The sequence below is a fragment of the Phyllostomus discolor genome, chromosome 11 (assembly GCF_004126475.2).
Source record: "Phyllostomus discolor isolate MPI-MPIP mPhyDis1 chromosome 11, mPhyDis1.pri.v3, whole genome shotgun sequence".
NCBI classification, from domain to species: domain Eukaryota; kingdom Metazoa; phylum Chordata; class Mammalia; order Chiroptera; family Phyllostomidae; genus Phyllostomus; species Phyllostomus discolor.
The window spans coordinates 5,650,423-5,665,476 of NC_040913.2; the positions used below are offsets into that span (position 1 = coordinate 5,650,423).

At 46.8% G+C, this 15,054-nt stretch overlaps 1 protein-coding gene across 1 annotated transcript in view; it reads left to right on the top strand.

Annotated features, from left to right (window-relative positions):
- NEK5 (NIMA related kinase 5) overlaps positions 1-15,054 on the top strand; it is a 50,833-nt gene that overhangs the window by 4,005 nt on the left and 31,774 nt on the right. The window contains 5 exon segments of the mRNA XM_036011222.1: positions 5,722-5,818; positions 11,126-11,223; positions 12,867-12,950; positions 13,039-13,109; positions 14,308-14,394. Coding sequence (XP_035867115.1) covers positions 5,722-5,818; positions 11,126-11,223; positions 12,867-12,950; positions 13,039-13,109; positions 14,308-14,394 — 437 coding nt within the window.

The following is a 15,054-nucleotide window of genomic DNA, read 5'->3' on the forward strand; positions in this document are numbered from 1 at the left end:
TTTTAATTTGCATCTCTCTGATGATTAGTGACATTCAGCATTTTTTCATGTCTGTGGGCCATTTGTATGTCTTCTTTGGAAAAGTATCTCATCAGGTCCTTTGTCCATTTGTTAGTTGGATTATTTGTCCTCCTCGTGTTGAGTTATATAAGTTCTTTATATATTTTAGAAATGAACCCCTTACCAGATGTATCACTGGCAAATAGGTTCTCCCGTACAGTGGCTTCCGTTTTCATTTTGTCGATGGTTTCTTTTGCTGTGCAGAAGCTTTGTAGTTTGATGTGTCCCACTTGTTCACTTTTCCTTTGGGTGCCTTGCCCCAGGGGATGTCCTGGCAAAAACGTTGCTGCAAGAGATGGCTGAGACTTTACTGCCTATGCTTTCTTCTAGGGTTTTTATGGTTTTGCAGCTTACATTTAAGTCCCTTATCCATTTTGAACATATTCTTGTGTATGGTGTAAGTTGGTGGTCCAGTTCCTTCCTTCCTCCCTTCCCTTCCCTTCCCTTCCCTTCCCTTCCCTTCCCTTCCCTCCCTCCCTCCCTTTCTCTCTTTTGCATGTACCTGTCCAGTCTTCCTGACACCATTTATTGAAGGGATTGTCTTTACTCCATTGTATGCTCTTGCCTCCTTTGTCCAGCTGTCTTAAGGTATTCACGTCACCTCCACAAGGAGGTTTCCCCAAGACCAGCCTCAGTGACTCCTTATCACACCACCTAGTTTCGTTACATTCCTTTTCTTTTCTCTTCTTTGTTTTTTTGCCCCTCCCTCCCTCCCTCCCTCCCTTCCTTCCTTCCTTCCTTCTTTTGTTTAAGAGGTAGCCACTAGTCACATGTAGCTATGGGAATACTTGAAATATGGTTATTGTGACTGGAGAAATGAATGTTTGCGGGTTGGTTTTTTAATAACATTCATAATTACTTGGAATTACTTTGCTCACTTCCTTCTTCACCCGTCTGTCTGTCCCTCAGCGCGCCTGCAACAGAGTGAAATGCCAGCTCTGTCTGCATTCTAGCCCGTGCATCTCCCATGGCCTTCAGCTAACAGCTCCTTCTGTGGGTATTAGCTGGAGGGATCCTGCTGGAGGCTTGAGTTTTTGCAAAAAACAGCCCCTGGCCAGAAGGTGCCGAGGGCCCTCACCCACCTCTCACCTCGCCCCTCCCCTCTTGCCTGGACGTAAAAGAAGCCGGAAGTCTAGGCTCTCTTAAGGTGGGTTTGTAGAAGCCCTAGGCAACCCCATCTTCTCAAGCCAAGCCTTCGCAGTCCATACACCTTTTCTTGCTCCAAACTATGACAGTTTTGAATGTTGGCTTTTTTCTTTTTGTAGCATCAGGCACAGGAAACTTGTACCTGTAACACTCAGGGCACCTGGCACATGATAGGTGCTCAAAAATACATATTGAATGCATTGAGTAAATGAAGGAACATCATGTATTCTTCTTAGTCCAATAATTTTGTAGAATAATTAAATACATTTCATTAGAAAGGAATCCTTTTTGCTAAATTCCCCTTGGTCCGTGTTTTTGTCGCCCTCCTTAGCCATGTGTTCATCTCAGAATATATGGAGACAGCAGTGTCCATTGTGTGTGAGAATTGATCTCAAGTCACGTCTTGCTGGTGGCCTCCTGGAGGATTTATGAGTGAGAGCAGCAGGAGAAAATGTACCTGTAATGTGTGCAAAATGGAGCACTCCAGTTGCCCAGTGCGAATGGTGCCACTGAATTGTACACCTAAAAATGGTTAAAATGTCATAAAATTTGCTGTATTTATTTTATTACAATTTTTAAAATTGCAAAGAAGGAGGAGGAGGAGGGAGAGCAGGAGGAGTGAGGAGAAGAAGGAAGGACTACCCAAATGTACGTTAAAGCTCAAAGCATAGATGGCCGGCTTCCACGAGAACACTCTGTTTACCAGTGTAGATCCCTTTCGTGGTCTGCGGCTGCTTCCCCTGAGGTCCTCCGGTCCCGGTGACCCGCCGTGCTTCCTTCTGGGACGTTCCTCTGTGCACTCTGTTTGGTTCCTGTGACGGCCCTTCCTCGGCCCTGTCTGTCTCCTCCCCCCACCCTGTGTGTCCTTCACCCACTTGCCTCTCTGTCTGGACTTTGTGTGAACACCGCACTTCAGTTTACCACTGAGCAGATTGCTCTGAACACTCCCTCCGGCCCTGTTACCTTCCAGCACCCCAGCCCTGCGTGTCCTCTGCCAGCGAGCTATCCAGGAGCGTCTCCCGTAGTAATAATCTATGGTGGCATAGCACGCGGCCTCAGAGTGGGTGGCTCAAACAATGAACATCCATTATCTCGAAGCATCTGTACATCAAGAGTTCAGGGTGAGGCTCCTCAAGGACCACCTTGGGAGGGATCATGGTCACGCCCCAAACAAAGCAGGAACTCCTCACCTTTCCGAGCCGGCCCGCCTCCCCTGCCGTGTGCTGCGCCGTGTTAATGACACCATCGTCCTCCTGCCATCCAGGCTCAAGACCTGGGGGTCATCTGTGAGATTTCCTGCTAAATATCCTTGACTCTGTCTCCTCCTTGACTCTGCTTCCTTCTTCTGGCTCACGCCCTGGGTTCCTTGGGTGCTTGGGCAACTTCCTCCAGGTCCCAGCTCTCCTGTAGCACAGTTTTCGTGATGGTCCAGCTACGTCCCCAGCCCACCACTGGGGCAAGAACTATAAAGGAAAAGAGGCTCAGCTTGACTGCATAAAGATATGAAACCAGCCCTGGCTGGCATAGCTCAGTGGATTGAGCACAGGCTGTGAACCAAAGCGTCGCAGGTTCGATTCCCAGCCAGGGCACATGCCTGGGTTGCAGGCCATAACCCCCAGCAACCGCACATTGATGTTTCTCTCTCTATCTCCCTCCCTTTTCTCTCTAAAAATAAATAAATAAAATATTTTTTAAAATATATGAAACCTCTGTGAGACAAAAAAGAAATACCATGTATAAATTGAAAGAAAATTCACAAAATGTCAAAAATACTTGCAAGTATTGACCAAAAGGTGCTAGCTCTTTATAAATAAAAGAAAACCCATAACTGAAGAAATCATTATGCAAGAATTTCAAACCCATTCGTAAAGTAATTAATGTAAGTAAACCAGTCAATATCACTTTTTGTTCACACAACTGGGAGAACTAAAAAGAGTATAAAAGTAGGGGGAAGCAGGGGGGGAGGTAAATTGGTACCATCTGGAGGGGAATTTATCCAGATGCACCAAAGCCTTGGAAGGAACCATTCTCTGTCTGTGTTACTGACAAGGAGTGGCATCCACACTGTGTTGTAGAGATGAAAAAAATCAGGCCACACCACGATGTACGTTACGTGTGTGTGTGTGTGCGTGTGTGTGGGGGGGGTGTACTGTGAATACACACACACACACAACGTTAGCAGCGGTTATTGCTGGGTGCTGGGCTTTCACCTCCACTGTCAGGAATTCTTTCTGCACCGTCAGAAATTCAATGTGGAGCATGTATCAGATACTATGTTTTTAAAATGATGAGTTGTATTATTTGTGTAAGCATAAAAAGCGATCTTCATGTTGAAAAAGAAAATGAGAAAAGAACCCCCCCCTCCCACACACACATCCTAGAATCCAGTGGTTCTACTTTTGAGAGTTTATCGCAAAGAAATACCCAGAAATGTATAGACAGTTGGAAAATACCCACACACTCAAAAAGAAAAAAAGACGTACTGTTTTTGCCTACGTGGAATCTGGGATTATTAGTAGCCTTTTGCCAGGGACTTTTATATTGTTTCACTCTTCCGATTAGTTTTTTTTTTAATCATCCAGTCCAACTTTTGTTTCTAAGCAGAATTTGCACCATGAGAGAGGTTGAGCAGCTGCTGAAGGCCGCACAGCTGGTTAGGCCCGCGGCCCAGACTCTGACACGTGAACTTACTCCAGGTCCTCTCCGTTGTGCCTGGAAAATTCGTGCTTGTCCACTGCTTTTGCTTCGTCTCTTTCTTTTCTTTTTAACTGCTGTTCTGTTACAGTTGTCCCAATTTCCCCCCTTTGCCCCCCTCCGCCCAGCACACCCCCACCCCCACAGGCCATCCCCACACCGCTGTCCACGTCCGTGGGTCATCCATACCTGTTCTTTGACTGGTCCCTCCCCCTCCTGTCCACCCTTATCCCCCTTCCCCAGATTGGTTTTGATGCCCACTCTGACTTGTTCCAGATTCCATCCCTAACCTCCGCATCACATACCTTTCTGTTTTGTTCACGTACAAACCCTTCTGGCCCCGGCTTCTGCGCTTCTCCGTGGGGCTCCTCCTTCCGAGAAAGTGGGGGATGGCCTGCCCGTCTCCAGCCATCAAGGTCTCACTTGGTCAAGGCTGAGCTCGGAACACTGACCTCTCTTCCTCTGCAAATGCCAGAGCTTTTTATGGGCACCGCTGCTGTGGTACCGACTGCTCTCTGCCTCGGTGGGCTTTGGCCATTCATCCTGTGTCCTCTCCCCTTCTTAACTTGTGTGTCCTGTGCAGGTGGAATCCGTGTCTGTCTGTCTGTCCTGATATTCCACACGGCACCGAATAATGCTTTGCCTCCGCAGGTGTTCAGCCAGCTCTTGCTGCATAAATGATCCAGCGGATGGCTGGTTTCCACCCTGTTGTTAAGCTAGTGCATCCTTAAGAAGTGTGAAACCATTTTTCTCCATGCAAAGCATTTCACAGGTTGTCAGATGAGAGTTGTTAGAATTATCTAAATACCACTTATGAAAAATCAATATACCACACCAGGTGATTCTGTGAAATAAAATCACACATTGACAGTAACTCTTGCAGTCCAAGAATACCTCCCATCAGTAGCACAAGTAGCACATTAAGACAAGAGAGACATTGTTGAGACGTTCAGACCCAAGTAACTTTGGCCAGACTGACCACAGTCTTCCATCAAGTGCAATGAATGTAGCACGGCCACTGACGACACAGGTTTCAGAGCCGCCTCCCAGGCTCCCTCCAGGCTCCGGTCCAGCGCCTGTGGCGAGGTGGCCTTGTGCCCGCCACCCTGTTCACATGCAGGTGCGCCGTACGTACATCACGCTCGAAACGATTTTACTTCGTGACCCGTATTTGTATTGGCCGAATGGGACTCCAGTGATGACAACGTTTAACAGTTAAAGAAAATGCTTGGAGGTATATCCTCATTTGTTTAATTGCATTTTTTACTCACCCCCTTCCCATTTAAATTTTGTCATTATTTTTTTGCCTCTTTTGTGTGTATCCCTTAATTTACTCTTGTGATTATACCTGATGTTCCTACTTTTGTCTTTTAACCGTTGTAGTAATGTTAGTGTTGGCTGATCCGCTGCTTTTGTTGTGCGTTTGCCCTTGTCACTGGGGATTTTTTTTCTTTGTGATTTTTTTTTTTTTATTCACAGTCTCTTGTTCTTAAGGAAGACCCTTTAGCATTTATTGTAATCCTGGCTTGGTGGTGAAGAACCCCGTCAGCTTTTTCTTGTCCACCTGAACTTTCAATACAGCAAAACTTCACCAGAAATATTTATTTTTTTTAATGATTTTCCATGACAAACCACTGATTAGATCCAGGGCACTTGGCTAATTCTAGAAATTTCGTTTCCTGAGGTTGGTTGAGAGGTCGGTTTCAGAAGTGCCGTTCGAAGCCAGGGAAACCCGGGAGAACTTCAGGTAGGAGGGGGCAGGCAGCGTGCTGCCGAAGCAGGTCACCCTTACAGACTGCTCTGTCTCTTGCTGTGATGCAGATGCCCGCCCAAGGAAAAGAAGCTTCCAGGAAAGAAGTCGTCCTTCTGGCCAAGATGAAACATCCCAACATCGTAGCCTTCTTCAGTTCATTTCAAGGTTGGACCTTCTAGCATTCTTAAACTATTTTAGTAAAGTATTGGCATGCAGAATTCCGTAAAAGGCGTGTTCCTGGGAACTGTGCATAGTTTTTGTGAATGGGCTCATTTTCCCGTTTATTTAAATTGCCATCTGAGAGGTAACCTTTACTTCTGCTCTAGCGTGAACTTTTGTAGACAGCTTCCCTAAGCTTCTCTTTCCATCTCTCGTTCATTCTTACTCCCTCGGCTAGTTGCTAATTGGTGTATTAGCTTTGCCGCAGTAACGGCACCCACATTTCTGTGGCTACAACGATATGCATCAGTTTCTGGTTCATTCCATGTCGGCGGTGGGTCGTCTGGGGTCTTAAGTCTGGGGTCCAGGCTGAAGGGGCAGCCCAGACATGGAGCACACTGGTCTTTGGGGCCAGGGAAAAGAGCAAGACACTAACCAGTGCCCATCACGCCGCCAGCCTCCGCCCTGCCAGGGTGGGGCATGGCCCTCCTTTTCCCTGTGGCCTCCCATGCCTGTCGCAGAGCAGCTGTGCAGCCAACCTTGGTAATGGAGTGGGGGGTGGGCAGTAGGGGTGGGCTCTGCCCGCGTGACTTCCCCAAGCCCGCAGCAACAAGGGGGAGGACTATCCGGTCCTCTTACAGAGAGGCAGGGGACAGCCACGCACCGTGGCCAAGCCGATGGCAGAACCAGAGCGGAAAACTGTAAGGAAGCAATCCCTGCATCTGCACACCTAAACACGAGACCAGTCCTGTCCCTACCCAGCACCCTCCTCCAAAGGTAGGCACGAAACAGAACAGGCGATCCAATAAACATGAGAAGAGCCTTGCTCAGAGATCATTCAGTCACCCAACAAACCTTTATCCAGTGCTTACTACATGCCAGGCATTGTTCTGGGTGTCAAGGGCAGAGCAGTGAGCCAAACAGGGGAACACGCCTGTCCCCATAAAGCCTGTGTCCCAGTGGGAAGAGACAGACGACAAACACACATGTCAGGTGCGTCAGGTGTTTACAGGCTGTGGACGCCCAAGTTCACCGGGGGCGGGGTGGGTGGGGGGTGCAGTCCCGGCTCAGCCCTCAGCACAGAAGGCGCCCAAAGCCAAGAGCAAGAGTGTCACCCAGGAATCTTCAAGCACCACCAGGGGCTGAAGATCAGTGAACCAATAAACCCACACTGCATTTTCAGCTTTTCCACTGTGCTGGGCACTGTGTTTCTTGTCAAAGAAAACCACTGCTTTCAAAATGGTTCTCTGCGTGCAGCCACTGGGCACTCAGAGGGTTGCGGAGAGCCTTCTGGGGCCTGCTGGGGAGCTGAGCGGACACGGACTGGGAAGGAACTCACAAAGAGGAGAAAGGGTAGAGAGTGCAGTTTTTATCCACTCTCCCAGAAGGGAGAGGAGCGTGGCGTGGGGGGAGACACACCAGCATCCAAAGGGTGGGGGCTTTGAGCTTTTGTTGGGTTAGGGTGGGATTACAAAGGGGTGGAGATTACCGTGGTGGTGCTGCCCCTGGGCAGCTGGGGCGTGGTTAACCCACAGTTTGTTCGGAGGATGTCATGGTCCTCCTGTGGGTGTCGGGAGCGGTTAGTTCTCCTCCTGCTTTCCAGTCATCTGCAGTCCTGGGGGCAGGAGCTCGGAAGAGTCACATGGCCGTCACCTTTAACAAGGTCCCGGGCCTGCTGGGCAAATGGTGCCACAATAGCCAGTGGGGCTGGCCTTTTCCTTTCACCCAGGAATGGGGGATCCCCCCCGTTAGGTCAAAAGCTTTTAGGGGGCAGCCCCTCGCTCTAGTGCCTGCATTCCTCTTTGCTGAGTCCTACCACCGCCGCCCTAAGACCATCTTTGTTTTTCTCATTATTTCAGCCGTCACTGGGACTCCTCCCTCTGGCCACCGCCCCTGCATCCCAGGCAATCTCTGAGATCCCAGTTCAGGTGACAGCCCCCTTTCCTGGCCTGGCCTAGTGCTTCGTACCTGTATGTACTTGTCTGCATACAGCTGTTTATGTAAGCAATCACGAGCTGGAGTAATCTTTGCCTCCCTTTTAGAGGACACTTCCTGTATTCTTTTGCTCACCACTTGAGCCTCAGCATCTAGCACATAGTAGGTGCTCACTACGTGTTTGTGGAAGGAGTCCATGGACTGGACCCCCTTTAACAGATTGGAGTGTGTCTTTTTACCATGCAAAATGGATATTTGAAAACAGCATTTCCAAGCCCTGGCTGGTGTAGCTCAGTGGATTGAGCACAGGCTGCAAACCAAAGTCGCAGGTTCGACTCCCAGTCAGGGTACATGCCTGGGTTGCAGGCCATGACCCCCAGCAACCGCACATTAATGTTTCTCTCTCTCTGTCTCTATCTCCCTCCCTTCCCTCTCTAAAAATAAATAAATAAAATCTTAAAACAAAAAAAAGAAAAAAGAAAACAGCATTTCCCTGGATAATACTCGTATAAAGTTAGAGATCATTTTTACAGTGTCAGTAACCTCTGCCGAGTGTGCTTGTATTATAAGCTGAAATTGTCTTATAACGGCTCTTTTATTTTCTAAGCCAGAGAACCTCTGTGTGTAGAAAAACAAGAGCTATTGAGATGCCTCTGAGTTTGCCTGGGAGACGGTTGGGGCTTGAAACAGCAGCTTATCGGAGAGCCCCCGGCCTTCTCCGAGCGCCTGCGCCTGCAGATAAGGCCTCTGCTGCCCTCGGAGAACACGTCCCCGAACAGATCCCTGGCTCCAGCTCATTAAGTGTTTGCCTGTGGAGAGGAGCATGGAAGGTTTACAGCTTTGAAGCAACACGCAAAAAACAAGGAGGATGTGGGGGAGATATCTCCAAGGCCGAATTCATTCCACCTAAATTCCTCCAGTAAATAGCTATCCAGCCCATATCACGGGCCAGGCATGTCCTAGGTCCCGGGGATGTATCTCCGTGAACAAAAGAGGCAACAGTCCCTGCAGGGCTGTTTTCTGCCGCTGCACAATGACGACCGCACGTTGGGTGGCTGACGCCCGCTGCCACGGGCCATGGCCCACCTCCTCTGGGTGGGGAGTCCAGGCTTGGCACAGCCGGAGCCCCTGCTCAGGGCCTCACGCAGTTGACACCTGAGGCCCGGAGTTCTCTCCACGCTTGTTCAGGTGGTTGGCAGAGTTCGTGTACTTACAACTGGAGGGCTGAGGGGGTCCAAGTTTTTGCTGGCTGTCGACCAGGGTGCGGTTCAGTGAGCCTGGAGGCCTCTTCTCTCTCCTTCCCCGTGGCTGGGTAGGAGGCCTCTCCTGACTGCAACCTCACACTTCCCGGGTGCCCGGCCTCGAAACCCAGATGTAAATGGTTCCTGGGATTAAGCCGGCCCACCTGGATACTCTCCTTTCCTATTGACTCAAAATCAGCTCACTGGTAACTTGCAGTGTATCAGCAAAAAACCCTTTGCTAACATAACATAATCCTGGGAGTGGTACCCCGTTACATGTACAGGCCCTGTCCTCACGGAGAGGGGATGAGGTGAGGGGTGCACATGGGGGCCTTTTGCAGCCTTCTAGCTCCGGCTGCGGAGTGTATGTTTTAGGGGGGGAAGGAGGGGAGAGACAGGCCATAAGTGTACACACAACATGTACAGTTCAGATCGTACGCTAGAAGGTGTGTTGTAAGTGCTGTGGGAAGACACAGGAGGGTGAGACAGGGGTGGGGGGGACAGTTTCAAACAGGGTGGTCGTCAGGATGGGCCCTGCTGGGGAGGCGACATTTGAGCAAAGACTGGAAGAGCCCCTCGAAGGCTCATGGAGTCGCTGCAAAGGCACGAGGCAAGAGCGTGTCGCGAGTCCTCTGGCTGGAACACGGAATGTGCTCTTTCCCACGGGCCACCCTCCCTCATTGCTTCCAGCTGCTTTTCTCTGGAGTCCAGTGAGAACTCACGGAGACTCTGCATGATCCTGCTAAAAAGCCTGCCCGGTGGTTTTCCCATCCCACGTGGAAGTCAGTGACTTTCTGGCTCTTCCCTTGTACCGACTCCTCCAAAGCATTCGGTGTAGTTTGGGTAGAAATAATCACATCTTTCTTTTTCCATTCATGTTTCATTGGTTGTGTGATAATTACAATAACACGCATAACTGGCGTGCACTGACGTGGGGACGGGCACAGCGACCTCGGTGAGGAGAATCCGTGGGAGCTGAAGGACCGGGCACACGGCATCTGCCTAGCAGCCCCCCGCTCCCCCGCCCCGTGGCTGCTGGGGCGGGTGAGGTGGCGGGGCGCGCCGCTCCCCCTAGTGAGCAGGCCCAGCAGAGGGCGGCTGGAAGAGTGGGTATTCTCAACAACGTGGTTGAATGTGTCATGTTAATAAAAGTTTATACCCAAGTTCAGAACGGGTCTGTTTACCCTTCCGGGGGTGCTGGGGAAGACCCACAGCTGCTCTTTTGCTGCGGGCTTCTCATCCCCCGCTGGAATGTAGCCAAGGTTTACGGAGCGGTCACAAGCTTCGAGCAGCATCCGACCTGGCTTCACTCAGTTACATTGTTGCAACAATCCTAAGAGGAGTTTCTGTGTTATTATATTCATTTCACAGATGAGGCATGAGGCACAGAGACATTAAAATAAGTTGCTTACAGTCACGGAGTTAAGAAATGTAGGTGGTGAAGCGGGATTAGAACCCATTCTATCCTGATTCTACAGCCAGAGAATTTAAATATGTGTATGTATGAAATATATATGTATATACATATATACAGTACAATTTTCTGTAATATTCTCCATCTTCTAGGACTTGAAAGACAAATGATTAGATTTTAAATATATATGTATGCAATATATATATGCATATATACTTCATTTTTTCTGTAATATTCTGCATCTTCTAGAACTTGAAAGACAAATGATTGTATTTTAAATACACATATGCATTAAATATCTGTGTATATACATCTATATGCTACATTTTTTCTGTAATAGTCTCCATCTTCTAGAACTTGAAAGACAAATAATTAGATTTTAAATATATATATGAAATGTATATATATATGTATATATACAGTACATTTTTCTGTAATGTTCTCCATCTTCTCAAACTCGAAAGACAAATAGATTTTAAATATATATATGAAGTGTATATATATGTATATATACAGTACATTTTTTCTGTAATATTCTCCACCTTCTAGAACTTGAAAGACAAATGATTAGATTTTAAATATATATATGAGATATATATGCACATACATATATACAGTACATTTTTTCTGTAACGTTCTCCATCTTCTCAAACTTGAAAGACAGACGAATGGTTAGTAAGCACCTGCGATGCCTCCAGCACCGAGCGGCACCTTGTCTTTCAGAGAACGACAGCCTGTTCATTGTGATGGAGTACTGCGATGGAGGGGACCTCATGAAAAGAATCAGCAGACAGCGGGGGGTGCTGTTTAGTGAGGACCAGGTAAACAGACACTCCCGATCGGCCTTTTCATTTCCTGCGGGGTGATTTGGTCCATCACGCCGTGCGTCACGGACTGTGTTTAGGTGCAGCCTGGTTTCTGGTAAAGAATCCAAACCCCAAAACGGTGATCGGTACTCTTCACAGATTTCATCCACAACGCGTTTGCCCTTGAATGTCAGTTGAATCTCTTTTCGAGAGTGAAGCTTGCTTGAGGAGAGAGAATGTCTTCTTTGCAGACAGTCTCATGTAGGATGCCCCTGAGATACATTTTCATGGCTTAAAAAAATCTGAATGCGGATGTTCCTTGGCCATTTAAAATAGCTACAGGTGCGCCCTTCTTCCTCTGAGTATTTGGTGCCCTGCGTTAGAACAGCCACCTGCTTTGCTGGGGAGGATAGCCAACCCCAACTACTGCCTTGAGCGGTGCCCGGGAATGGCCAGGCGTCTTCTCCAGGCTGCTTGTGTCTTTGTTGTCTTCTAGCATTGAGAGCAGCGTGCCCATGTGACTTCCTCCTGGAGTTAATATGGCACGTGTAGAATGTAGAAATGATTGAAGAGTCAATATCTCTGCCCTCCGTTAACTCAATCTAGCATTTTTTCCTATGCTCGTTTCAATGGTATACAAAATGCCATATTGTGGAAATGCTATTTCCCATCCAGGTATTAGTTTGCCATATTTTATTTAAAAATGCTTTTCCCTATACAATTTTGAATTACATTTCCCTTTGCTGCGTGGGAACTAAAATTACAGCTGAACCGTAGTATCTGGGATATAGCTTTTTTTCCTATTGTTTTCCTCTTTCTGTATACTTTGTCAGACAAAGAACAAATGAAATTTTAGAATAATTCAAATAAATCCCTGTAGTCATAGAACACATTTTACTAAAGAGGGTCATGTCCATGTAAGGTAGGTAATACCATAACTAAGAAAATGAAGCTTTAGCCCTGGCTGGTGTGGCTGAGTGGGTCGAGCACCAACCTGGGAACCAAAGGGTTGCCAGTTCAATTCCCAGTCAGAGCACATGCCTGGGTTGCAGGCCAGGTTCCCAGTAGGAGGCGCATGAGAGGCAACCACTATTGATGTTTCTCTCCCTCCCTCCCTCCCTCCCTCCCTCCCTCTCTTTAAAAGTAAAGAAATACAATCTGTTTTTAAAGATTTTTTAAAAAAGAAAAGAAAATTGAGCATTAAAAAAATTACAAGTAACTTTTTGGTTTTATGTTTTATACACATACAGGTATTTCACTAAAAGTTTGATAACCTCCCATACCATCCATTCCTTCTTCTTTCTCTGCCCTGGCCTCCTCCTTCCACTGAAGGAAAATCAAGGTTACCAGGAATCAGGGCTGCTTGTCCCCCGCCCTGATGCAGGTAGCCGCCTGGTATTAGGAGAGAAGGAAATGGCGGGCTGCCTCCCTCTCTCTCCTGCTTTCATTTGTCTCTGATGTTCGTGGAGTTCACTCTGACACCAACACGCGAGCTTGCTTTTACACACGCCTGCATTTTGCTAGGTGATACATCGATGGGCTTCGTTCAGATAAACGCACAAACATAGATATGCCGCTTCCTGCTTTTGGCACATTATCGTGAAGATCGCTCAGTGACACCAGGTGCTCACAGGTCCCGTCTTGTGTCCTCCTGGCAGATTCTGAGCTGGTTCGTGCAGATTTCTCTGGGGCTAAAGCACATTCACGACAGGAAGGTCTTACACCGGGACATAAAGACGCAGGTAACAGCTCAGTGAGGGGACATCGGCAGGGCTGACCTTTCGTTCTCTTGAAATCTCACAAGCAACCTAGCATTTTCTCCTCATACAGAACATCTTTCTCAGCAAGAATGGGACGGTGGCCAAGCTTGGGGACTTCGGTATCGCGAGAGTCCTGAACAAGTAAGTACTTCAGAAAATTATTATTTTCTATTTATAACAGCCAAATATATATATATATATATATATATATATATATATATATATGTATGTATGTATGTATTTAAATAGCCTAAGCAAAGAAAGACATTAAAAGCTTGCTCTCCAAATATTTTTTGATAACTGTTTATGTAAACCCATTAAGTCATTCAGATGAAAAATAAATCATGCAGACGGTACTTTATCTGAGATTAAAATTCCCAACATAAATCTTGGCACAATGGAATGGTCATGGCAATGTGTTAGAGTGTGATCTAAACTTATCAGATGAGGGTGGGCGGGGCAGGGGAGAGCAACAGGGGGAAATCGGGACAATTGTATTGAACAGCACTAAAAAAAACTTAAAAAGTATGCTAATCAAATGAGGTGTGACTTTAATGTACCTAAAGCTACTGGGAATTTACTGAGACAGTCAAGTTCACACATGCTGTGGAGAATATATAGGTGTGACTGTTTTGGAAGACAACTTGGTGGTAATATGAACAGATTTTTAAATGTTGCATTTCTGGTGTTTTGTTCTAAGGGGGTAATGTGAAATTTGGAATCATTTAAATGCCCAAATTTGGGAAATTGTTAAATGTAATAGATCTTGCCGTAGCCAGTCCCTGAATGCCATATAGCCATTAACATTTATGACTTTGAAGGCTTCTTAATGAAGTGAGGAAATATTTGTTACATCAGGTAAAAAAAATGGAATTCTGAATTTTAAATACATTGTGGTCACAGTATTGTGAAAAATGTGCATGGAAAAAGTTAAGGAGGAAATATATCAGAATTTTAACAAAAAGACTCTGGATAATTATTTTTCTTCTGTGTTCTCTGTCATATTTTCCACATTTAAATCATGAGAGTGCATTTCTCTGACAATTGGAAAGAGGGGGCTCTTCCAACATCTGGGAAAGTTTTGTAACATGACAAGCGTTCCTCTGTGTGGGGGCTTTAGGCTCTAAAAATTTTTTAATGTGAGGATTTTGGGGAGCTGAATTATAAGTTTAAAAATCAACTGTTTTTATCACTCTATTATAAATGCACAATCTGCTTTTTTTATATGTGTGTCAAATTTCGTTATCTATTTTTATACTTTTTCTTGTGTGTTCATATCTTAAGCCCTTTTTTACTCGTAATAAACCACATTGTTTTACTATTTAACATAATTTACCAGTTCCATGGAACTTGCCCAGACTTGCGTTGGCACCCCTTACTACCTGTCTCCGGAGATCTGCCAGAATAAACCCTACAACAACAAAACGTGAGTGGCGGGCTCTGGGTTTGAAAGTCTCAGAAGAATCGGACGGACTCTCTCCTGCGGTACTTTGGTAATTTCATTTTCTCCCCGTGTGAAATGAATGCCCCGGGGACTGTCTCTGCCACCACTCTGGTGTTCCCGGAAGCTTTGGAACTTACTCAGAAAGAGGCAGATTCTCTTTGTTTAAAGATACCTGGGAGGGACAGGATAGTGCTGGAAACTGCAGGTCTTCGTGTCTGATGTCCAGATTGTGGTGGGAAAACAGACTTTCTTCCACCCTCACAACCCTTCTGGCCGGTCTGATAACCAAATAGACGTTGGGATGGATTAGCAAGAGGAAATAACCAAATGTATTGCATACATCTATATGGGAACCCCACACGCGAGAGTGTCAGAGACCCCACAGGCAGGAGAGGCTCAGAGATGGAAAGAGAACATGGATCAGAAGCCATTCAGGGCCGGGGACGAGGTAAGCTGCCTGCAGGATAAGACAAGGGCAGGCCTTTAGTGAATGGGAGTTTGCAGGCCCTACAGAGAGGTTAAAAGAAGTTACCTCTGGTAACGGGTTGTTATGGGCTAGGCCCCTAATTTAAGTTCTCCCGGGTACTTGAAGGGAGGGGCAGAAGTTTCTCTTGAGCCTGTAGCTAAAGTTGCCTTTTAGCT